The 26,538-nt window shown below is 41.2% G+C and overlaps 1 protein-coding gene across 5 annotated transcripts in view; it reads right to left on the reverse strand.

Moving 5' to 3' along the window:
• Positions 1-26,538, reverse strand: part of LOC148353028 (cyclic AMP receptor 3) — a 174,575-nt gene that overhangs the window by 107,614 nt on the left and 40,423 nt on the right. For all 5 annotated transcript variants that reach the window (XM_088353011.1, XM_088353009.1, XM_088353010.1 and 2 more), the window contains 2 exons: positions 11,396-11,485; positions 10,938-10,976 (listed from right to left, as the gene is read on the reverse strand). In XM_088353011.1, coding sequence (XP_088209137.1) covers positions 10,938-10,976; positions 11,396-11,485 — 129 coding nt within the window. The remainder of the gene's footprint in view (positions 1-10,937; positions 10,977-11,395; positions 11,486-26,538) is intronic.

Below are 26,538 nucleotides of genomic sequence, written 5' to 3' on the forward strand. Positions count from 1 at the left end.
AATTAGGCTTAGCACCAAATTGTATAAATGTACAAAAAAGTTAAATAGCTCCCTAATACGCTACTTACATTGACCAGCCATGGGTGCCTTCAAGAGGGAAGGTAGAAAGAAAAATAAAGAGGGAGAGAGAGAGAGAGGGAGAAATAAAGAGAAAGAGAGAACAAAAGAGTGAGAGAAAAATAGAGTGATAGTAAAAAACAAAATGCTAGAGAAAGATGAATATAAAGATAGAGAAAGACAGAGAAATAGAGAACAAGAGAAAATAAGGAAGGGAAAGAGGGAAAAGGAGAGAAAGACAAAGAGAAAGAGATTAAAAGATAGAGAGTGAGAGAAAGACAGAGAAAGAGAAAACCCTAGAGGGATGGAAAGCAAACTAAAGGAATAGAGAGAAAGATACAGGGATATAGAAAAAATAAAGAGAAGGAAAGGCAGGGATTGAAAGAGAGTGTGACAAATAGAGAAGACAGAGAGTTAGAGAAAGGTAGAGAGTGGAAGGGAGACTGAGAGAATGAGAGAGGGATAGAGATAAAAAATAGAAAATAAATAAGGAGAAAAACATATATATGTACATATGGACAGAAATATTGCAAGATAAAGAAAAACATATAGAAAAAGAGAGTGAGACAATGAGAGAGAAAGTGAAAGATAGAGAAAGAAAGATATAGGAATGAAGAGAAATAAAAAGAAAGAGACAAAGATAGAAAATAGAGAAAATATAGGGAGAAAGATAGAGAAAGGGAAAGATAAAGTATAAAAGAGAGCAAGACACAGAGCGGGAGAAAAGTAGAGAAAAAGACAGGGAAAACAAGACAATAAAGGAGAGGGAAAAGAGAAAGCGATAGAGGTAGAAAGAGTTTTACTTCAAAGACTCAGCTCATAAAGCCGTTTGGTTCACGAATGACACATCCCTACAAGGAAAAGAAGCAGCCAGGCAAATAGAGGAAGGAAATTCCGAGCGAGTAGGAGATGACAAAGACCGGGACAGGAATAGGGGTAAAAATGGTGGTGGTTTCAGGGGGGCAGCAGGGGGATAGTAGGTCAGGAACAGAAAAGAGACAAATTAGAAAGCGGCGCAGAGTGATTAAAAATGGAGCGAGCGCGGCGTAAAGGGGCTGACGCGAGATGAGCGTCTAAAAAAAGACGGATGGCGGCGGAGGAGGGATGGCGGGAAGGACTGCGGCGATCTTGCAAAGGAGAGAGAATAAGCGAGGGGGGTGGGCTGAAAGTCGGAGGGAGATCTTCAGAGGCACGAGCGCAGATTGAATCCCTCCGCCTCACACTGCCCTCCCCCCAAACCTCCATCTGAAGCGAAGGACGCGGCGCGGATGAAAGGAGCCTTAATAGAGGCGCTCAGCGCAAGATGAGAATGCAGCGGGGACCCGTCGTTCCTGGTTAGCGCTCGACCGCGGCAACTGAACTTTGACCCGCTGTACCGCCAGAGATCACAATCCACCTGTTCGAGCACTTTCACGACGGTCAGGACCAACCCAGAGGAAAGAAAAAACAAGTCCTAAGGTTGTGTCTCAACTGAACCTCACGTAAAAGCATGTTTTAAACACGAATCCCTCTAAGTCAGTGACGTGCAGTGAGGATGCTGTCTGGTGAGGTACTATGCAATTTACAAATAACTAAACCTCTTCTTTTCTTATCTTATTCATCATTTAATTGGCAGTTTCTCAACTTTAGGACCCACCAATCCACTCCTAATGACAAGCTGCAAACCAAATCAAGAACAAAATTTCCACTCTTCAAATGTATCAAATGAAATGAGCATGTGCATTTTAAAGCAGGGATAGGATTATGTATATTCTCCAAAAACAAAATCATCAGCAAAACCAAAACAACTTCAAGTACTGTAAATACTTGCTTATAAGCCCAAATCGCATATAAGCAACGCCCCTAGAACTGCTTTAAACCACATACTAAAAGAGGTTTGTATCCAACATGTTAAAAAATAGTGTACCTAAACAATGCTAATTACTTAGTTGTGAAGATAGCATAGATCAATATACTGATAAAAATGCCAGTAAAGGTAACGTTTCTAGACCACTTACTGTCTTCCTCTTATCACCGACTTTCTTGGGACCCATTATTAATAAGAAACAAACCCAAATACCTGTCAAATACAATTGGGATAGCGCGGATTGAATTTACAAGAAGAAGAGATGGAGCAGGGCATTATTGCCATCTACTGTGTAATTGACCCTTTTTAACCATTATTTTGCCAGGGCAAAAACTTGCGACTCGCTGAAAACGGACCCGCATGCCACTTTTGGGTCCTGACCCACCAGTCGAGAAACACTGATCTACAGGATTAGAAAATGTTATTGTCTTATTATTGAAGTCTATAAACTGCTCATTTTGAATGAAATAATCAATAGATAGGTAATGCTTCATTAAAAGAGAAAGTCCATGCAACAAAAAAAAAAATACTTACTGTTAGCTTGCTAATGCTTTCACAAATTTTATTATTTTGGGTCTACGGTGCATGCCAAATCAGAATCCTTGGTCTCACTAGTGCAGACCTGGGCACTCCGGTCCTGGAGGGCCGTATGTTCTGCATGATTTTTGAGGTTTCTCTGATCCAATACAGGTGATTCCAATCACCAGTATCGTTAACGAGCACTTGCCAGCTTGCTAACGAGGTTATTATTTGTATCACCTGAGTTAAAGAAGAGCAAACTTCAAAATCTGGCAGGACGTATGGCCCTCCAGGACCGGAGTACCCAGGTCTGCACTAGTGCCTTTCTACCATGAGGCAATAGAATTGTGTGCCTCACTCTGCATTTAAAGACAGCACAGTTATACATTAAATACTAATTCTATTAATAATGTTTATTGTTTAGGGGCCGGTCACACAGCCGTTTGCGGCTGAATCACGGCTAAAATTTTGCGGGGTTTTTTTGCCCGTGGTTGCCCGTGATGGAAAATGCGCAAAATTGGCCAACCCGCTGTTCATCGGTGGTATGCCCGCAAAACAGACGCCGGTGACTGTTCCGCTTCCTCATCGCGTCATTTCTGCGTCATTTTCTCGTGTGGACCACGGGTATAAAAGCTCCCGAGCCGGTGTTGTGCCCAAATCCGACTCCTACGCAACACAGTCCAAACCCCCACCCCCTCGCGTGAACGCGCATTCTGCTGCGATCGCTTTTGTTGTAAGCGTTCATTGACGTTGGTGACGTTTTCATCCACGTTAACAAACGAATTTTGTAGAATACGATCGCACTTTATTGTTTAAATAAACGCGTTATATAGACTAGGATCTCCCAATTGTTATAATTAGCTCGCTTTATAGTTTTAATAAGCGTTTTATATAGAATACGATCGCTTTCGTTGGAAGCGCAGCAGAATGCGCGTTCACGCGAGGGGGGGAGGATTTACCGTTCGATTACGTTCACAACAAAAACAAAGACGGAATGGTTTAAGTTGTATTACATTTCCAACAAATGCAAGACGAAGTGGTTTTGGTTATATGTTCGCCATTACATTCCCTAAAAGTGAGATAAAACGAGGTAAAAGTGGTTGTAGTAGCGAGGGGATGCAAATCTCGGCAGGGATTCATTTCTCAGATAACACCGGGCTGTAGAAATCATAACCGCTCAAGACACAGTCCCGTGAAGATCAAGATTTCAAGCTATGGCATCATTTTTATTTTATTATCTTGAAAAGAAATGTCAAGAAATAAAAATGGATTAAGACAAGGTGACTGCGCTGACGGGGATCCATGTTCACCCCCTTGACGTCTCGAGCACAACTGACGTGTGCTCGGCAAATCGCGCTGTATATACGCGGAGAAAGGTGTTTGACCGTCACACGCGTAACACGCTAATTTCACGTAATAACACAGGCGCAGAACATGCTATTACCATGCTCCACCCACGATTACCCGCTGAAATTTCCCGTCCTACCCATGTGTAACCACGCCCTGGCCGCGGCCAGAGCACGTCGTTCCGCGTCATTTCCGCGTCATTACCTCGTGTTGACCACGTGTGCGGCACGCGGTTTAACACGTGCTCAAACTTTTGAGCAGCTCAAAAGTTTTGCGCGCGGCCAACCACGTGTGAATTTCCGACCGCGAGTAAAGCACTGCTGTATCTCGTCTATATGGCGGTCTCAAAACGTCCAACAGCGCCCAACAGCCGGCCAATTTGATCAAGGCCGTGTTTGTCAGTAATAACCCGAATGAGAAAATAGTGTTGTGAGCAACAGCGATTGTAGAAAAAGAAAATAGATCACTTCTGAACATGATACAAGGGCTCCGATACGACGTGGCACACACGCCTTGACATTCGTATCAAGCGGTATTATCTTAGCTGAAAAATCAAATCCCAAAATTTTGAAGTTAAATAAAAACTTAAAGAAGCTGTACGGAATTTGGAATTCTTTACTTGCAGCCATCATCTCCTGGCCTGTGTCGTTATTACTATTGCAGCCTCTGTCAAGCTACTTATGATACGCGTGCAAGTATGTGAAAAAAATACTACACTTTTATTTACATATTAACAGCTTCAATGTCTGGTCACATGACTTTCCTTTAATCCTCGAGGAACGATATCAAGCGAATGCAATTTGGTCCATAACCGTGGCAACCACCAATGACCACAACACAAAAACACACATCTGTATTGGAATCTCTCACTATTCTCCAAGATATACTTGCCCTGAAACTACCATCCAGAAATAGAGAGCTCACATTTAGCGCAACGCTGCCTTATTTGAATTTTTGCCATTTTAATCCTAACGATCCCAAAATATGTGACATAAACAACTTCGAAAAGAACAGAAACGACACAAATGAAAAAATAGCGGCAGGTGTGCGGGGGCACGGCGCTGTTGGCGTTATGCAGTCAAACACATCGACGCTAAATTCCCCACGTATTTGGGGCCAAGTGCTAAGAAATGGACATGAGTTAGTTTAGCTAGTAATTTTTATGGTTCTGTAGTAAGAAATCTACGGTATTTATTTGTATAATTGCAAGAAAATAACTGTTTGTACTTCACGGATTTCACTTATCACAGGTTCATTTTAGACCCTTACCCTCGCGATAGACGAGAGATCACTGTAATGGAAGCACCTGATATGTCATGTGAATAGGTTCAATTAACTATCTCAGTAAAAAATTTCCTTCCCCCTGTTCATCTAAAGTGATTTTTATTGTATTATTTCATAAAGGGCTGCTGTATACAGAGTACGAGTAATAGTTTTCTTGTGAACAGATTGTCCCACTTCAGCTGTGTACGCCTGCAGAGCATCCAATGAAACTCTGGGATTTTTGGTGTCTTCTCTGATAAGTTTTCTCCTTGTTAGGGCCAAAAGTTTAGAGGGATGGGGCAGGTCTTGGTGCTCTCTCCATTTTGCATTTATTGATCTAACAACTGTTTTCCGAACCTCTCTGTGTGGTCTTCACAATGCTTCTGTTCCTTCACAGAACTCTGAGCCCCTCACAGAGCAGGTGCATTCAAACTGAGACCTAATAATGCACAGGTGCACTCTGTTTGTCATTGTTAGTCATTTATGTCGGCATTGGATTATTCAGAAGTCATCAGGCAACTTCTGGAGTCAGTTGGCTGAGCTGAGAGAACAGGGGGCCAATCATTTTGCAACACCTACTGTTCAGATTTTTCCTTGTAAATATAATATGTTGAAATAATTTGGTTCCACTTCAGGATTAGGTCTCACATATTGTTGTTTCTTATAATATCTTTTCAGTTTTTTAGCTTTACGTTTGAAGCCCGAAATTTGACCAAAAGTCCTTGGGTAACAGGGGCGGTAGGGCAATACTTGTGCTACTGTATGTTGCATGGGGTCAATGGTACACTGCGGACTAGAATGCCAAATGGCTCAGGACCAAGGAGCGCTGAGTCAACCCCATGAAATTCTGGCCAGGCCCCCTTGTCTGCACCGGGCTCCCAAGCCTGTCACGTTGGCTTGTTTGGATGAGCGTTGATGAAGACACACAGCGCGGTACGGCCAGAGACGAGGGGCCATCCATTTCTCTGAGGCTCATCTCCATTGCCACTATGGTGCTGCCAACCCCCCAGCTCACTCCCACTCATGCCTTCCAGCTTTCTAGTTTTCACCTTTACAGGTATTCCCAAAATTATTTTTTTTAATTAGGCACAGAACGTGTAGTGGTCTTCCCCACAAGTATGCAAATATGTTGCAAAATATTCCACGCGCCAGGGGACCCGAGAAACTTAGTCTGGAAGTTGACACATCTGGCTTGTTAGCGGCAATGCTGTGACGTCATTGAAGGAACTCAACACTTTAAAATTGGCAACTTCCTTTAACACAACATGTGAGGTGAGCTTCAAAACAGCGTCGTCTCCTCGGCACATATTGGTCGGTTGTGTTTAAGACCATTCCCATGAAATAGTGTTAGATCTAATTACCAGTAATTGCAATTTTTTGTCATAAATAACAGTTCACTTGTCAGTCGGGAACACACAGTTGGGAACGGGCCATACCAAAGACCGACGGAGTGAATATATCTACTGTTGTAAAATGTAGATGTTGCACAGCAAACATAACATAAACCTTGTTTAGATGTGTTTGTAATTCCCTTTTGAACTGCATTCTTAAGGTTTAAGAGTTTAGTTTGTGATTCACGTTAGCAAAAAACTCGGATTTTAGTGTTGGTGCAAGCAGTGAGTTTCCACAAGCTGCTTGCGACAACCCCCACTGTTGTCGGAGCCATACCATTTCTTCATCCACCTGCGACACAACGTTTCGTCATTCTACACAAAATCGACTAAAACTTTGCTTATAACACTCTTTGACTAACTAACAAGTAATACGATATGGTGACTGGTCTGCTAGGACACTGGTGTTTATCCGATAACATTATAGCTCAGGAATGTAAATGGTCTGCATTTATATACTGTAGCGCTTTTCAAGTCAATGAAGACCTCCAAAAGCGCTTTACAATGTGCTTCACACTTACCCATTCACACACGCACTCACGCACCAATAGCGGCCATGCAGCCATGCAAGGTGCCGACCTGGGGACATTAGGGATTCAGTGTCTTGCCCAAGGACACTTCGACATATAACACGGAGGAGCCGGGAATCGAACCTGCAATCTCTTGATCCCAAGACGAGCGCTCTACCTCCTGAGCTAATAGCTGTCTTCAATGGACATAATCTTGAAAAGTCACTGGAATATACAGATTAAACATACGAAGACCCCACGCTAATTTGCGCTTCGGTTATCGGTGGTTAACTCCTTCCCAGGTTTTTAATTAAATCCAATTGTCTTTATTGTCATTCATATCAACGTATCGTTCATTGTGTTTCTAATAGACAGGGGGAGAGATTCGGGAGGACGCTCTGTGCTGGGTCGATGTGACTGTGTGTGTGCGTGAGTGTGATAAGCTGGTGTATGTTGTCAGTCAAACAGCCATATGGGCATGTGCGGTTAAAGTCCATCCATCCACAGACATTAGCTTTTAGTAGCTCGTTACATTGAAAATAAATCAATCAATTAAATCCACTCTATGGAAGAAAAAGAGTGTAAAGCAATGCTTATCACCAGTGGGTGCTCTGTGGATTGTTATCGCGTCCGGAGATCGACTGAGGCGTCGTCGGAAGGGAAAGCAATAGCCTGGCTGCAGGTCCGGCCTAGGCACTCGATGCTAGCCAGCCGCTTTGTGCCGTACCCGCACAAGTGGAGCAGCTTTAATATCCATGACGGTGTGGCAAGGGTCATAGCTCTTTGATAACTGTGTAGGAGTTGGGGTGTGATTAAGCCCAGACCACACAGCGGCGGAGGGCACGTGCGTGTTTTAGTAAGTGTGGGCTCTCTGCTCATTTCTGAAACTCCTGCTTTTGACCACTTACGTTAACTCCTTTTTAATTTTGTATAATGACAGTAAAACTATTCATTCAACTCCAAAGACGTGTTGTGTGTTATTATTTGGAGATCTAAAGTTGTTATTTTGCTACAGTCGTATCTATTATTTGTCGTTCCAAAATCCGTTGGTCATCCAGATAAGGAGGATTACCTAATGCGCTGTTGCCCCTCAAGGTTTCTTCATTCTCCTCATGCTAAGTGTTTTGAATTTTTCTTTGCTGTCATGTTGGTTTTAGATCAGGGGATGGTGTAATAATACTCTGTAATTTGCAATGATTTGTGGGCTGTGCAGCCCTCTGAGACCCCGTGTGATTAAGGGCTATACGAATAAACATGACTTGACTATCTTTTCACGCAGTAATGACGTCATATTGAGGTAAAATTTCCCCCTTACTGGCTTTGATTAAGGTGTGAAGCTACTTTGTGGATTTTTACTTTTCGCAGATGGTACTGGTCCCCATCAACTGCGAAAACCGAGAGATCTCTGTATATAGATTTTATGCAAAAAGCATTTACCATTTCCTGATATTTTGCATGGTCAATAATTTGTAATTACCTTTAAAGTCATCTCCATTCCCGCTATGGTGCCTCCAACCTCCATCCCTCCCTTTCTTCTCCGGCTGAGTTGTGCCAGCTCGCCCCCTCTCACGCCTTTCATCTTTCTAATTTTCACCTTTAATGCGGCAACCTTTCGCCCGTCCACCGACGGCGGCGCGTGTGTTTTAGCACGCACGCTTCCTCCTTGACGGGCGCTGCCTTGGCCTCTAATCTCTCATCTGGTTTGATGTAATTAGAGCTAATGATGATTCCCTGATCCTCTGAGCGCCTCGTCCCCCAGGGCCACAACAGCGAGGAAAACTAGAAAGAGCCGGGAAGCAGAGGAGGGCTTATAAAAGAGACACAGCCTCGTTTAGCACGGCTGATAGCATGTTGTGTGTATGTGTGCGCGCGCCTGCCTTGGGTGCGCTTATTTGTTTAGAAAGATTGATTCCCTGCTGATGCCGCGAGCAGCAACGCAATTACCTCGCCTCGTAGCGAAACGCGATTTGTGTGTCTGCCCGCGTGCGCGTGTGTGCTTAAGTGTCGGGGTTGATTGGCAGTGTGCTCGCGGACTTCGGGCCGGCTACGGAAAGCGTCGAGCTGGAATAATCCTCCGAGCCTTCTCGAGCGTTAAAAACACAAACAGCCGCCGCTGTGATATGACTGAGGGAGGACTTCCGACTATTCTAACTGACGAGAAGGGCGGAAGATATTGCACTTTTTCTTGCAAAAATTCAGTTAATTAGGAGCCTAAAGAAAATGATTTATGGGAAAGGGCAAAATAGCATAACATTTAACGATACAGTGAACTGCCGTTCATCAGCGTTGCTATCCTCTAGAAAATTGGTTCTCAGCTGGTCTGACTGTAGGACCAACCATTCCACATTAATAACAACAATGATTGTGCAGTTTAAAGCAGAGAGAGGAATGTATTCACCTTTGATTCACCACAAAGGAAATAAAATCAACAAAATGACAAGTAAATAAGACGTGGCCCCTTTCAAATACAATTGGAAATGAAAAAGATTGAGCAGGGCATTATTGCAATCTACTGTTAAGGAGTGTAATCGACCAATTTTTTATCTTTTTAGCATAATTTTGCCAAGGCAAAGGCCTGCACGGAAATAAAAACAATTTGCCTTATTTTTTGCTTATACTGTGTGAACTAGCATTTTTTTTACTCCCTCCTAATAATTTTAAGTTTGAATGTGCATTATACCCAGCTATTACATAGTATAGCACCATAAATGAGCAATGATTGATCAATCAACAAATATCGCTGACCTTATTTACTCAGCATTGGATGCAATGATAGCCAAACCCAGATTGCATCGATCATAGTCCTGAATCCTAACCAAATGGCCTTTAGGATCGTAGATGACAAACAAAAATGCTTTAGACTTTATCTTATCATCACACTATTCTTAGTCACGGTGCCACAATGTACAACTTTGTAATGGAGAATTATTAGAAAGAACTCAGCCCAAACAATGTTGTACAACATTGGTACAGTGAGTAAAAATAGTATGATGATGAGATAAAATCTAATGCCTTTTTATGTCATCTAGATCCCTAGTGGTCTAGTGTTTACACAGTGGAAATGGGGTTATCATTAATATTGTTATTTTTATTATTATTGGTATTATTACTAATGTCATTATTGGGCCAGGCCGCAAGAATATAGTCAGACATTAAATCTGCCGGTGATACAGAGAATGTTGCTGACCACTGCTCTAGGGCACGTGCAGGCAATCTTAGCCTGCCTAGCTCATTTTTAGTTTTTCAAACCCTTATAGAAAATTTAATTATTAAAAAAGGAGTTTGAACACATACATGTAATTGTACTTTACAGATGGATACATTCATTCTGCTTTCAATATTGGACACCTGCAAACAACATCGCATAGGTTGCCAGATTGTTGCTATCGGTCAATCACGTGTTCTTTGATTTATACAAAATTTAGGGTGGATCTACTTTTGTGACCTAGGATATTTGATAAAAAGAAAGGAGGGGAAATATTTTAGAACAGGTTGGAATTTCTTATCTGAGGTTTGTGTTCTCTCCTGTTCTTTGCAAGTTCAAAATCCATTGATGTCTTCACTCCTTATTTTGAGGGTAAATTAAACTACACACTGATCACAGATTTATATGATATGGGTGCTTGTGGAGAGCATAGAACAAATATTGATTGATGACTTGACAGAAAAGGGCATAATTTCAAAGTTGTTTTTTGGCCCATTGGCAAACAATACAGGTTGCTTCAATCCCTAAATATTTAAACTGGTTGACTGTTTGCTTGTTTCGGGGGATGCTAGACACACTAGACAGCAAATTTCCGCTTCCGTGCAAAAATGAAATGTAGGAGTGGAACAAAAAAAAAAAAAAAAGATACAGTCCCCCCAGGATATCACATTTTAGCCTCACGCTAGGGAGGGGAAAATAACTTACGGGCTCCCCTCGATACGCAACCCTTCACATTTCCCCGCAGAGACCATCCACCCCTACAGTTGGCTTTGATGGTGGGGCTGAAAAGGTCTACTTACATCCCAAATCTCCAGGCTACGTGATCGTCTGTGATCCAGCTGGAGAAAGAGAGAAGGGGAGAGCAGTTAGAAGAGAGGAAGAGCGGAAGGGAGGCATGTGATTGCATATGGGAGGGGTGGAGTGCAGCTGCAGCTATTAATAAGCCAAGAGTGGAAAAAGAGAGCGTTGAGCCTGGGGATTAAGGCTCCGTCCCAATTCTCATTCCACGTCCGGCTCTCCTCGGGCCCCGCGTCATTTTTTCCCTCGGCTCCTTAATGACTCTCCAAACAAACAATGACGCCTCTTCTGCTCGCCAAAGAAGCAGGCGTTTCCAAATGTTTAAAGATTAGCTGATAATCGGCCATTTTTACAACACTGGGCCTGATGAGGGAAAAGGAAGCCCGTCGGGAGCTGGAGAAAGGCCAAAACTGCTTGCTGACAAAGCAAAGGCGCCGGCGCTACGGCGGTCGGGACTTACCACCAAGGTCCTGCCGGGCCATAGTACCCTTTAAGCAGAGGCAAGGATGACATGAGCAGTGGCACACCCCACGCGATCAGATGGTAGTACCTGACGAAAACAAAATAAAACACACTATTTCATTGTGGAATCAAGGGATGCTTTATTCTGACGTCAAGGGAAGTCAAGGTAACAGCTTACGAAGAAATTTTGACACATAAGATTGCAATTTCATAAACTAAGCAGTTTTACACTTGCCATATTTATTTGTGTATAACGCACTCTTTTTGTGTTACCTAAGAAAATGACTCAAAGTTTAGGTCTGCTCTGTACACCAGGTTTTACGGCAATGCATTACCGTATTTGTGCAATGATTGATTAGTCAAAAAAATATCGCTGAGCACAATCATTGGACACAACAAAAATGAAACTTGGGTTGCGGCAGTGAGTGTGCCAAATTCTGATCACTAAACCACCTATGACAAATATGAAATACAAAAAGGAGTTGAATTTCATCTTATTATTAGATTATTTTTATTTAGAGTTGTAGATAAATGTTAGAGAATAAAGAATTCAAAAAGACGTCAGGAAAGATATAACCCCAAAAAAAGCAAGACGAAGAAAACAACTTTTTGGTGTATCAAATGATATATATTTTGAAAGACATCAAATTAATGTGTTGTAAATATTATGTCGGTATTGTGTACTAGTTTACGTTCAATAAATCATTTTAGTCATGGCCGCATGTGTTCAACAATATTTGTTGCTTACAATGCCAAGCTTGAGCTCAGAAAAAGTGTGAAAAAATATTAAGATTTAAATATGGGTGCGCATTATACATAAAAACTATGGAAATATATGTTTCATCGATGTTTTGTCATTTTGAAACTTTAAAAAATTAAATTCCGACAGTAATGTTCTTTACTGCCTTCCTCGAAGTTCACAACACAAAACCCCCAGACCGACTGAGTATCCTTCTTTTTGGGCAATTATTTGACCTAACACCAAAAACTCACCGTGAGATAACAGAATAGCCAAGGGTAGCGTGTGTTGGGTGACAGGTATTTTGATCTATTTGTTTGACCCATGATAATTTTCCAGACATAAACCATTCCTGGGTGCAAAAACAGAGCAAACGTTCAACTTTCCTCATGCTATAGGTTTGAGTTTTTCCTTGCCTTCGTGTAGGTTTTAGATCAGGGGATAGTGTAATTATAGATAAATAATCGAAATGAGTTACTATATATTAAAAACGTAAATTAAAAGGCCTAATAGAAATTATTTGAAACAATTGCACATAAGTAAATGTCAGGAATGAAAAGGGTTCATGTGTGGACAATGTGTGCATTTATTTGTGTATAACTCACTCCCCTAACTTTTGCTTAAAAATCGTTTTCTTTTTCACTTTTTCTTAGCTCAAACTAAGCTTTGAAAGTGTTGAGTTCAGGCAGTAATGATTAAAATAATTAATTCACAACTATGAACAGAATGCCAACATAAAATGTTCAATGTATTATTAAATGTCCTTAAAAGTATAGGATTTATCATCTGATCTACCAAAGAAGTGCTTCCCTTGTCATTCTTTATAGCGTTTAATCATATCTGTCAGGACAACGTTTTGTTTTCTCGATTTTCTAACATTTGACTTTGGTACCGTGAAAACAAATAGTGTGATAATGAGATAAAATCTAATGCTCGTTACACATGAATAAACACTGTTCTCCTTCCAGCGCGAACTACGTTGATTTTAATTCAAACTCACCACCTCAAACACCCCCATCCCAATCCCAAAACATTTTCTCCTTGGATCTATACAATTCATGTAGGTCCCACTTTTTGTCTTCAAAACGGTCAATTTCTCCTAAAGGTGAGAGATTTTCATACTCTCATTGAAGGTAAAAGTTCTGGTATCGCTTAGGGTGCCGTAATTAAATTGAGCGCCCAGATAGGTAAAAAATGAGAGGGGAATCTAAGCTTCAATCATCATACCTTAACGTGGATATTTGAAAAAAGCTGAGGGGACTTAAACTGCTTTGGGGAAAAAAAATATTGACTGCCATCAAGGGGAAAAGGAATCTCAGACGCCATACGTGCGTGTAAGATCCGAAGATTGTGTGTCTTTTGGGGTTGTCCATCAATACTTTATACAGCAAACGGCATCAACCGCTCAATAAAATGGAAGTCTTACCCTGACATCTTCCGAGCGTGGTCAATCGAGCAGATGCGACAGGGCTGACACACACTCAATCCGATTCGGTATGTGTGTGAGCTGCTCCCAATCACCACATGCACAAGCACACACTAAAACGTGCATGCACACACATACACACACGTGCACGAGCTGCCTTTTATATCTCACTGTATTTCCCGCCTCTGCAGCCGTCTGATGGACACCAGTGTGAATATGTGGGAGGCGATAGCGTTTGGGAAAAATAAAAAGTGCCGGTCGTTGGTTAAAATAGAATAGGGCGGTGAGTGTGGGAGAGGGACAAGTAGATTGGGATTCCGCAAGGGATTGGAGAGGAAACCACAAAAATGGCCTTCTAAAAAGCACTTTGTTGTTTTTGTTTGTGCTTCCTTTGTTGAACGTTTACAGATTGCATTGCCAATAGCTTCTGAGGTCTTCTGAAATGGAACCAAAGGACGGTTGCTTTACAGGATTTCACTGGAAAGGTGCTTGACCTACGTTCAAATTAGGATAATAACTATGTGAGTCTGACTCGTTTGTCGCATTAGACCGTTCAGGCTACTATCAATTCCCTTCCTTCAGTTTTCGATTTACTGTCCCGTCCATTAAAGGCTAAATGGAACTCTCTCACATAAAAAAAACACATTTGACATACCTATATGTCATTGGTAGACAGCACCTCTGATATAAATACTACTAGTACGCCATACGTATTAAAAGAGTTAATGACATTTCAACTAATTTAAAAAAAGAATAATAACTGATTGTGAAATGAGAGGTTACAAAATGACCAAAAACAACAGCTTTCTGGTTCACAAAAACTCTGGGAGTAGATGAAGATTAAACTACTGAAATTCAATTTGTATAGTTTGGGGAAAAATAATAATTTAATCACATCCGATCAAAGGTGTAGGTTTGAATTTGGTGGGGACATTTGGGTGATTACATATGATTGGCGTGGACCAAACTGTGATTGCTCGATACAAACAATAAAATACAGTAATCCTTTGGTGTATTGTGGTTTACTTTTTGCAGATTTTTTATTTAATTATCTTTATTGTCATTGGTATCACTGCACCGTGCATTGTGTTCTGCAGCAGACAGCACACTACAAATACTATCACGGGGCAATTTCTGTGTGTGTGTGTGTTTTCAGCCAAACAGCCAGGGTCGGCGGGCACACAAGTCATATGTCCACCCCATAAAAAACTGCAAAGCATGGCTACAGCAACAACTAGTATTTTAGTGTGCGTTACATTGAAAAGAAGTTCATCTATTATTCAGACTCTGAGGAAAGTCAGAAGAAATGGTGATCACATTCGGCCGCTCCGTGCATTGTGACAGGTCCAGGAAGGGACTGAGGCAGCGTTGGGGGAGAAAGCTTCAGGTCCGGCCTACTGCTACGGCTAGATAAAAAGCCACCCCTGCCGAGCCTGTATCTAATCAATGCCAGAGCCATCACCCATGAAACAGATGACCTTTGGCTACAACTCGATGGAAACCGCTATATTCGGGGAGGTTGTATTTTGATCCTCACGAAAACCTGGCTCAACTTGAAGATAACCGATGTTAGCGTGCAGCTAGTTAGATGCTTTGAAAATTGTTTTCCTACACTGAACAGAGAAAACCTCCAATTCCATTGTACTTTTGGATAATGGCAGTAAAGACCATGTGTTCTGTGTTTTTATTTATAGATCTATAGCTATTTTGTTACAGTAGTATATTCTCAGTCGGTCAGGGCGTCATCTCAAGGTAGGTTTGACCCTTGGGGGCTTTTCTGAAGGGGCGTCGCTAATTTGTGAGTTTTCACATTCTGTGGTGGTTTCTGCCCCCTATTAACTGCTTTAACCTAGGTAATACTTTGATTGCTTGATATTGGTGAGGACCGTCCCCTCCATTCATGGCAAAAATACACCCTTGCATCCAATGAAAAATGCTGTGTGGTGATAGAAAGCCTGATTCCAGTGGAAAAAAAGGACCAAGCTGTACGACAAGATAGCGCTCGCCAGCAAGAGGGGGGATGCAAACGGTGAAATCAGCGCAGCCGTTGCCGGGTGTGACGCCGGCCGGAGGAAGGAGGGACGGACGAGAGAAAGGAGGGAGGCGCATTGTCAGGAAACCAATGTCGAGAGCTCGCAGACACACCAGCCGCGGAGCTCGCACACACGGCGCTAGCTCGCTCGGCGCACAGCAAGGGGGAGCTGACGAGGTCCAGAGCGCTGCGCAACATGGGCTTAATGAGGCACAGCAGGGCCGCGATGCGCTCTGTAATACGCAGCCGCGAGCGCGCACACATACAAGGCTTGCCTGGATATGCCCCCAGCTTCATCCCCTGTCCCTCGCCACCCCAGCCCCCGACTTTACCCACCCGCCCGGCACCCTCCACCTCCGCCTGCTGACATCTTGCTGCCCTCAGCCTGAATCTGCCCTTCATACAAGCATTAGCATACTTGTGCACGCGCACACATGCACGTCCACCCCCACCCCTCGCTCTCTCTTTTCCATTCTCTCTCTCTTGCACGCACTTCAATCAGTCTTGGCTCATCCCGCCCCAGCTCCTGCTCTCCTCCGGCAATTTGTTCATTCATAAACCATCACAATGAGGCCTCAGTGTGCTTGTGTGTGTTGGTGCAGATGGGGGAGAGTGACAGGGGCAAGGGGGGAGGTAAAGGAGGGGAAAGTTTGGGTTCGAAGGCTGAAGGGTAATTGTGGATGCGTGCAAAGGCACATCCCCAGCCGACTAAACACTCAGCTGACGTATGTGCAGTCATTTCACAAGTAGCATCCGAGCGCTTGCCGTGAACACACGAACCGATTAGCTAACATTATTAATCGTTTCATCATTGAATCGCAACCCACGATTTGCAAATAAATTTGTGGCATACCTTTACATGTAGCAGTTAAACTTGCAAATTTTCTTCGAAAAGACAAAGTATTAATAGATGGGATCCAGCCTGTTTAAAAGCGGTGCAAAGCTTAATACTTAATACTCTAGAAAATATTGTAAAGTAAAGCTAAGATGACGATAGGCACCGTAATGAGAGGTTGGAGATGACCTGCTAATTTTTTTTTTTTGTAGGAAATATAACCCTCTTGACTGTATTCCATTTTAGAGTATTAAAGCAAGGAATTTTCATTCTTTTTCCTGCGTTGCTGACAAAACCAACAGATTTGCCACCAATGGTGGTAATACCAGAGGTGTCACAAAGGCAGGACACCGCCTTTGCGTAAGGGGTGTGAAGTTTAACACCCTGACTACCGCCTATTTCAAAGTGCCTATTCTACCCAGAAATTTCAAGCAGCAAATGTGCCGGCTTCTGAGGTAGCGACGGAGCCGCAACAGGGACACATGAAGTTTAACACCTCAGCACTAGCCCCTTTCACAATGCCTATTAAAGCCAGGAATTCTTAACGTTTTCTCAGGTAACCGAGAAGAAATGGGGATGCGGGCGGTTGGGGCGGGCAGAAAATCGGCCACCTACAGAGGTTGCATCAGCGCAATGTAAGGAGTGTGAATTTTCATCCCTTGACATGAGCCACGTCAGCACAGTCAATTAAAGCTGTGAATTTCATGACTTTTCTACTGTCAACCCACAGGTTTATCCACTTAGGGAAACGTCCCCACTCTTGGGCTTCGATTAAAAGACTAATGTGAAATAACACTGTCCGATATAAGCAGGTTTTGCCAGTCAATATTTTTTTTTATAAGGGTCACAACTATAGAATGTCAAAAGTGTTAACAAGTCAAGTCACAGGCCACATTTATTTGAATAGCCCTTAACTTAATATGTTATCATATACATATGTTTTCAGAAGTATTGTCCCTGAGTGGCAAAACATAAAACTTTATTAAATAAAATTAATTTTAAAAAATGGTTTGGAGCAGCTCATCAATAAGCCTCTGGGAATTTTTAAGAAACCTCAAGAAGCATATTTTTTCTCTGAAGTTAAAAAGGTTGCAGTAGACACTGGTTCTATAAGAGCTTGTCATCTCAGAAAGAATTTTGGATGTTTCTTAGTAGTGAGAATTGTGATGTTTATGTTCATTTTATTTCCAAACCCTTTTTAGAATTTGGAATTTCACGTTTTCTTCAAAAGTGCCACAAATGGAAGGAGTGTTGAAGTTGAAATTTGGCATCTTGGAAGTAGTTTCAATGACACATTGTCACATTCCCACTTTCAATTGAAGCCGTTCATTTGTTACCCCTGTGTGATGCTGAATTACAGCAGAGTGTGACACCCTACCCCAGGGGTGTCAAAGTCGAATGGACGGAGGGCCAAATAAAAAAATGGCTATAATCCGGCGTCTGGACTGATCAAATATTGAGATTTAATTGAAAATCTAACAAATATATTTCAAACTGATAAGATAAATAAAGCAATATTTTCTTAGTAATTCGATTAGTAATTTTGAATTTTCAACAGGCATAAAGGACATATTCCTATTAAATAAAAATTCTCATGACATGAACATTAAATGAGGAAGAAGGTATTATTCAGATATAAATAACCTGGGGTTTCTATTTTAACAAATGTGGGTTTAATTTACTTCAGACGGAAAAAAAATTATACTATTTTTCTACCATTGACTCCATCCATCCATTATCTGCACCGCTTATCCTCAGTAGGGTCGCAGGGGTGCTGGAGCCCATCCCAGTTGTCTTCAAGCAGTGGGCAGGGGACACCCTGAACTGGTTGCCAGCCAGTTGCAGGACACACAGAGATAGACAACTCACTCACTATTACTTGAGCAAAAGTAAGTGCATTCTGGTCAATCTTCCACAAGAAAAAAAAAAGGAAAAAAGAAAAAACACACAAGAGGGAAGCCCGGCTCGGGCCGACTTGATGATTGACGTTATTTGCCCTTACCCGGGTTAGGGCCCAAGACCTTGCTTCGAGTCAAAAGTATCATCTCTGTCCAAAGTTGATATGTGTATGTGGGCAGACCTAAGACATGTCTCTGCTCTGAAAGGCTCAACTGAAAACATATCACCGTTATGATTGTTCCGTTATTGTGGTCACAGCATGTTGCCACACAAGTAAATTAGCGAATTACTGAAAAAATACAATAGATGAATGTTATTAAATATTTTTACTTCAAACGAATATAAATCTTATTAACATGTTCTAATTCTTAAAACTTTCGAAATTGGAATTAGGACATTTTAACGCCAATTAAGACCTTATTTTTAGAATAAAGAATTTAACACCTTTAAGACTTTTCAAGGATCCAGGAGAACCCTGTTTGTTTCATTAAAGTGCACACAATACAGCTGATTTTCAATATTTATACAGTATGAAAGGTCTCTGATAAAGTTAAAACTTATATGAATTAAACAAATAAAAACAAGCATTAAGGTAAATAAAATGTATTAGCATTGGTGATGGCCCAAACGCCACTCGCCCCGGCTGGGCTCCCGGCCACACTGCGCGCCCCCGTGTGTCTAGTTATCTTTAGTCACACAGGAAACAGATATACACCAGAAATGCAACTTCAAAATAAAAGAGTACAAAACTGATAAACGTACAAGACACGCAATTAGACTGATTATTGAACCGTTACTTCATGTGTGTGTGTGAAAGATTGTTTTTATATTTAGGAATATAAAAACAAGTTATATTCACACATGAATTCTGAGAAATGTTACAACCAAAACGACCACCCTATCAGTCTCTAACAGACAAAGAATTATTTGAATATATTAATATGTCGTAAACCTTTTTACTAAAACTGGACTTTGTCCTCGGTTTCTGCATCATTGCCATTTAAACAAAAGAGAACAGCAAATTGTCTGCTTTTACAGGCAGTAGTCACGTTCATGAAGCCAAATTAGCACATCACAGCTTTACACTGGCATTGATCTGTCTGTGCTTTTTTACATCCTGGGAAGCGGGACACAGCCGCAACTGAGCATGCTTTAATACAGCGACACAGTGCCCCTCGATCAGGTAATTAGATCACACAAGTGCAAAACACTGGTGTAAAAAACAGCGAATTTGTCTTTAATACATGGAGGAATATGTTTGACCAAAATATGGGGAATTTTAAGCAAGGCTTTTTCATGTAAAAAAATAAAAATAAAAATACTGTACATTGAAATACATTACAGTAGTGTTTCCCAAACAGTGTGCCACGAGCCCTTGTCTGGTGTGACGTAGGAAATAAGTTACTAAAATGATTTGCATTACATGCTATGCATTACAGAGTCAACACGATACAGGGTTTGTACACCTTTAAATGGCCAAATCTGAGCACTTTTTAAGGACTTTCAAAGCCAGTTTTCCAATTTCTTTACCATTAAAAATAAAATATCTGGGGTGAATTATGTAATTATCAGAGCCACAAATATATTTGTGATTTAAATATGGGATTTTAAATCTTGCGTAGGCATCTATCAAGACATATACATTTTAGATCTTGAGTAAATTTGGCTTAAAATGCGTAAAATGTAGGCTATGGTTTCAGTCCCACTATAATTTACCACTGGTAAACGCTATGGCCCATAATAAATGTCCATAATTAAAACATAACTTACACTAAAGGTAAGATCTGGGGCCGCAACGCGGCCCCGATTTCAGGCCGTGTCCAGGGTTGAAATGTCAATCATTAAGTCAGGCCGGGCGGGGGTTCTCTAGTGCGCTTTTTCTACCCCCCAATCGTGTAGGATATGTACAGCAGGCACTTACTTTTACTCAGGTACATTTTTGGATGACTGCTTTTTACTTCTACTTGGGTAATATTTTTTTCAAGTCACAGTACTTTTACTTGAATAACAAACTTGGGCCCTGCAGTTCGACACTGAAATGCGCACTTTGGCGCCATAGAATAGAATAGAATATACCTTTATTGTCATTGTTACAAAATGGGTTAACATATTGTGACAACGAAATTGGGCATGACACTCCAGTTTCACACATTCACAGTGAGGTAAAAGATAAAGGAACAGAGAAGATAAGGTTATAAAACAAGGAGGTTATAGTTGTAATTTACACAATATTTACACAAGAAATGTCGGCATGTAGGATGTTACATACAGTTTGGTATCGTAATACAGTTTGGTATCGCAAGGGTTTGTGCAATTATACATTTGGTGAAAAAATAGCCATCAGAGTGCAAAAAAATAGTCAACATTGTGCAAGGTGAGCAGTAAACACAGTGCAGTCAACATGAGCAAGAAACATAGACATGAGTACCATTTTACGTTTGTATGAGGTAGTGTTTTTGCATAGCTATATTATTTAGATAACTATATCATAAAGAACATGCTTACCAATATATAGGTTTAACTCCAAATCACTAAATCCAAAGAAATGTTTTTCCTCAGTGTCACAGTAGGAGATGCGCCACTTCCTCTTTCCACCTTTACGTCCCTTACGTAAGATGTAATTTCCACCTCTCGTCAATAGCTTACGAGCTGTACAAACTTTCTTTCTGCTTTTTGGCCAAATATAACACGATTTGGATCTTGTAATCTGCAGAATATAATTGTCTTTTCAGTGCCATTTCATTCAGTTTCATTCCGCTGCACTTCGCCACCGAAGCAAAGCTTCAGGATTACTTTGGGCCGTGTCCCTCAAATCAAGTTAATCGGTTCGGGTTCGGGCAGATTCGGGCTTGTATACCCAAGGGCAGGCCAGATCGGGATGGATTTTTTTTCGGTCAAATCCTACCTCCAACTTGCACAAATACACATTTCATAATGCCCCAAGTGTAGCATCCACCTGTCCTCTTGGACACAACCCATAGGTAGCGATGGCGTTTCATAGGACAATGCCATACAATGCCAGCTGCCGTTAATCACAATGGACAAAGACGTGCAATGGCAAATAAAGCCAGACTACGTCAATTTTAAGCACACTTGTTGAGATACATGGCAATTTCAAGCATTTACAAGCACTTTAACCAATATTCCAGTACTTTTCAATCCTTTAAAACACAACATTAAACTTAAGCATTTTTAAGGATTTTAGGACAGTGGAACACAGGGCATGATCGGCAAAAATTACATTAGAGAGTGCATTACAACAAGGGTGACACTAACTCACAGGGAGGAAATTGGTCGGTCAACTTTATCCCCTCTATTCCATGTAAATGAGTTAGGGTTTGGCTTATACAAGCAGAAGCCTGCTGCACAGCGAGACTAGTCACAATTAACACATCGCATCCTCAAAAGTAGCTTAGGTATTTATCTGACTCTGCCTTTTATGTGAAACGAAGTGACGGTGCCAACCTTCACATTAGGTGCTTTCAGGTAATTAGGCCACGTGCGTGCCACCGTCTGGTGCGACAGACACACATTTGCTGGCAACACAAGAGGACGGAAGAGTTGAGTATTGAGTGTTAAAATCTATCAACACCGTGGACAGGGGTATGAAATAAAAAGGCAGTAGCACAATTTTGCAAAGACGCCTAGCAAAAAATGTGCATTTAAGCCTTAACAGAACATCTGCCACAAGGCAGAAAGGCTGTCACAATTGCACTAGCGCCTAAGGCGAGTTTCACCAACCTTTGTGAAAATGAAAGCAACTGCCTAGGCACTTGTTGTGTTAAAAGGTTAACAGTTCGATACACTCTTTAAAAAAATAAAAAGTATCCGTAGAAAATGCATTGGTAATTAATTACTGAAAAAAATAATAATTTTAAAAGGAAAAAAAATACAGCATATCAATTTCTAGAACTTTCTGCCAATATTTACATTCATGTTAGCCCTATTTTAGCAAGAGTTATGAAAATTAGTAGCGATACGTTAATCCCCCGAACATTGCGGTTAATGGGGGGAAGAATCCCCCGCAGAACAAAAGAATCCACAAACTAGAAATCATTATTCATTTATCCACTGCTCAAAAACAAACCTACCGGTAATTTGCCGGCTTAAGTATTTGTTTAACAAAATGGAAGAACTGTACTTTAAAGATGTTTTATTTTTACAAATAACTTCTGCAGTCAAATTATTATTTTAAAAATAATTTTGCTATTCTATTGCACAACTTTTTAAATTAGGGACCCGATCCACTTCACGTTATTTAATACTTTGCCGTTATTATGTATCCGTTTTGTAAAACTGAATTTGTTTTGTGGTTCTGTCCTACAGAAATCAAACAGGAGTGAAAAGTGCCAGGGAGCCACTATGGAGCACCAAAGACCCACACATGGCTCCTCAGCAGGTTAAGTGAGTGGAGAGGTCCAACTTTGTTGACAATAGAGAGCATCTTCCTTTGTCTATCCAATCAGAATGCAGAACACAAAGCACAATGAAAATCTGTGAAGCAGTGAAGCAAGAAGTATCAATGCGTCTCTGTAACTGTATATAGAAGCACTATACATACACAATATTTCTTGGAGTCATATGCTAAAATAAACAAGAGAAAAGTTTTTTCAATTTTCAGCATTTTATGACTTATTTATACTTATATATAAATAATATCCTATATCCTATAATATCCTTCATGTTGCCTAAGTCCCATGTTTTCGCATCATGTCCAAAAAAGTGACAATCAGAGACAGATAAGGATTGCAAAGATTAGCACATACTGTATTTACTCACACGCTAAAAGAAAGCACAAAGTAGGGCTGCATTGCGTAAAATGTGAGCCCAGTATTAGATAGCGCCAGTGCTATTGTCAATGGTAGTTTATGCAGTAATTGACCAAGTTGCCAGGGACCTTGCATTCGCTTATTATTGTTCCTCAAGTATTAAATAGAAACATAGACGTCACTAGAGTGCATGCGTTGTGGAAAATGGCAGCTCATCATTTTCCTCTGTCCCCGCACGATTGAGGAATTTGGCGACCTTGCGCCAAAATGATCAAACATGTTTAATACTTGTTTACATGTTTTTTATGATTGATAGAAAAAGCATCCAAAATTATTTTGGGGACGGGTCTCTTATTAGCCTTTGGCTTGAATCTGTCATCCTTATTTCTTTTCAGGTGATTAGTTCATTTTGTGATGTGATGTTTGTTGCAACATGATTGAAAGGAGAAAAAAAAAAAACCTCAACGCTACATTGGCGCCGTGCCGTTTTACTTCAAAAGGTCTGTGCGCACTCCTGATGCGTGGGGCTTTAGTGGTTACCTGTTGCTTAAGTGCACCATGTTTAACACCTGACATAGCATGACTTAAATTCTTTCGTGAGTTGACAATTAAGTTTGATGCAATAAAAAAACACTATGAAATTACCTCTGAAAAGGTAATGTATGTGTGCAGAGGCATTACATTTTCTGGTTGTCAAACCCCCCAACCAAATGAGCGTGTTGCAACCTCAATCGATTACTTTTGGCTCATGCGTTTTACCACTACAGAACAAAACAAAGCAGAATACTGTGTACAGTGGTACGTCTACATAGTAGCCTAATTCGTTCCAGGATTGTGTTTTTATTGCGAATTGCTCGTGTAACAAGCACATTTTCCCAATATGAAATACTGTATTTTCCGCACTATAAGGCGCACCTAAAAGCCTTTATTTTTTTCAAAAGCTGACCATGCACCTTATAATACAGTGCGCCTTATTTATGGATCAATTTTAAAATTGCAAAGTTTTCCAACTAACTTGCAGCCGCCGACTAGATTTTCCCCCGAACGCCAAGTAGTACGCGGTGTATGCTGGGATTTATTTACCGGCGTTTCATTAGCTAATCAATGTGTCAATCCTCATTTGAATCGATCACTATTGGCTAGTTATTCGGAGGTCAAGGGGTGGATCCTTTTTATCATTTACAGGCTGGCATTGGCTTGAACGGCAAACAAAGCCTGCAATTGGCAGAAAAAGATGTGTCAATCATCATTTTAATCGATCACTATTGGCTAAAGTTATTCGGAGGTCAAGGGGCGGATCCTTTTTATCATTTACAGGCTGGCATAGAGAAAGCATTTTTTTCTATTCTGTATTTGTAAATATTGTATTCTCCTGGATTTACTACCCTCACGGATATAAGAGGACATTGGCTGCACATTATTATGAACACAACGACTTCGGTGAGCTACTCCGGGTTTTATATTGTCCCTGTATCTTGTTTCAGACTGAACTCGATGTTTCTGTGATAAGCGGTGCAGATAATGGATGGAATGGAGTGTCTATTTTTAAATTAAACTCAATTCCAAGTGTTTATTGTCTTATGCACAGTAAAGTTGCGAGCGAAAAAGAAAATAGATACTAAGGAATGGTTGGCATTTCTTGAATCCCAAGACTTTAACCTTCCGAATGATGGAACGATGCATTTGAGTGACATCGTACGGACACCGCATCCGCACGTGTTCTCGACACGTATTTGCGTCTTTGCAAGCTTTCGGAATGTTAAGGGGGTAATAAGTTGGACTGAACTATCTGACTGTTTTGTCGACGTTCCCATTGTAGCGCCTTATAATCCGGTGCGTCTTATGTATGTCAAAAATAGGACCAAAAACTATTTTTTCGGGGTGCGCCCTATAACCCGGTGCGCCTTATAGTGCGGAAAATACGGTACTCAAAATTAACTGATCTTTTCCAAACCTACCTAAAGCATCCAAATCCACAATAAACTGTACTGGACTGCCAACACAGAAGCTCTATGCAGTGAAGGCCAAAGCCGACTTTACTTCCTCAGAAGGCTGGCCTCCTTCAACATCTGCAAAAAGCTCCTGCAAATGTTAAATGACACTGTTGTGGCAAGCACCCTCTTCTATGCGGCACCATGTTGGGGAGGCAGCACTAAGAAGAAGGATGCCTCTCGTCTTAATAAACTGGTGAGGAAAGCGGGCTCTGTTGTGTTGTGGGTATAGAGCTGGACAGCCTGACAACTGTAGCTGAGAGATGGGCACTGAAAAAGCTGCGGTCAATCATGGACTATTCATCACATCCACTACACAGCATCATATCAAAACGGAAGAGCAGCTTCAGCGACAGACTGCTATCACAGTCTTGTTCCACGGACAGACTGAGGAGATCATTTCTTCCTCGTGCCACGAGGCTCTTTAACTCCACCCGGGGGAGTAAAAGACCACATTAAACCCTACCCCCACATTTGCATATTACCCTGTTTTTATTACAGTGTGTATTTTATGCAGCACTATTTAAATCTTCCACACTAAACTGTGGAAATTTGGAGGCCTGTCTCACTGAGATAAAAGAGTGGATGTCACTCAATTTCTTGCGTCTTAACTCTGAAAAGACCGAAATGTTAGTCATTGGTCCTTCTAAATGCCGGGACTTATTCGCAAAAACTGCTGTGAACATTGACAAATGTCACATCACACAGAGTGACTCAGTTAAAAATTTAGGTGTCATATTTGACCCTGATCTATCCTTTGAGATGCATGTAAAGCAAATTACTAGAACTGCCTTCTTCCATCTTCGCAACATTGCTAAAATCCGTTCAATACTGTCTCAGTCTGATGCGGAAACAATAATTCATGCATTTGTTACCTCCCGTCTCGATTACTGCAATGCACTACTCTCCGGTCTCCCGAAGTCCAGAATCAAGTCTCTTCAGCTAGTACAAAATGCCGCAGCGAGGCTTTTAACTAGGACAAAAAAGTACGATCACATAACACCGATTATGGCTAACCTGCATTGGCTCCCAGTTAGCCAAAGATGTGACTTCAAAGTTCTGTTAGTATTGTACAAAATCATACATGGACTTGCTCCCTCTTATCTTTCAGATCTGATCTGCCACTATGTCCCGGTCCGAAGCCTACGATCTGAGAGTGCTGGTCTTCTGATGATCCCGAGAGCAAAGAAGTCTTCTGCTGGTTCGAGAGCGTTCTCCATCCGGGCACCGGTGCTGTGGAATGCTCTTCCCCCTGAGATTCGATCTGCAACCTCAGTGGAAATGTTTAAATCTAAACTTAAAACTCACTTCTACTCCATTGCATACGAATAACCTACTCCTCTTGTCGGTTGAAAATAGTTTGTGTAATATAGTGTAACAATCTGTGAAGCCCTTTGAGACTCTTCGTGATTTAGGGCTATACAAATAAAAATGACTTGACTTGACTAAA

The sequence above is a fragment of the Urocampus carinirostris genome, chromosome 14 (assembly GCF_059441175.1).
Source record: "Urocampus carinirostris isolate Australia breed hairy pipefish chromosome 14, RoL_Ucar_1.0, whole genome shotgun sequence".
Taxonomy (NCBI): Eukaryota; Metazoa; Chordata; class Actinopteri; order Syngnathiformes; family Syngnathidae; genus Urocampus; species Urocampus carinirostris.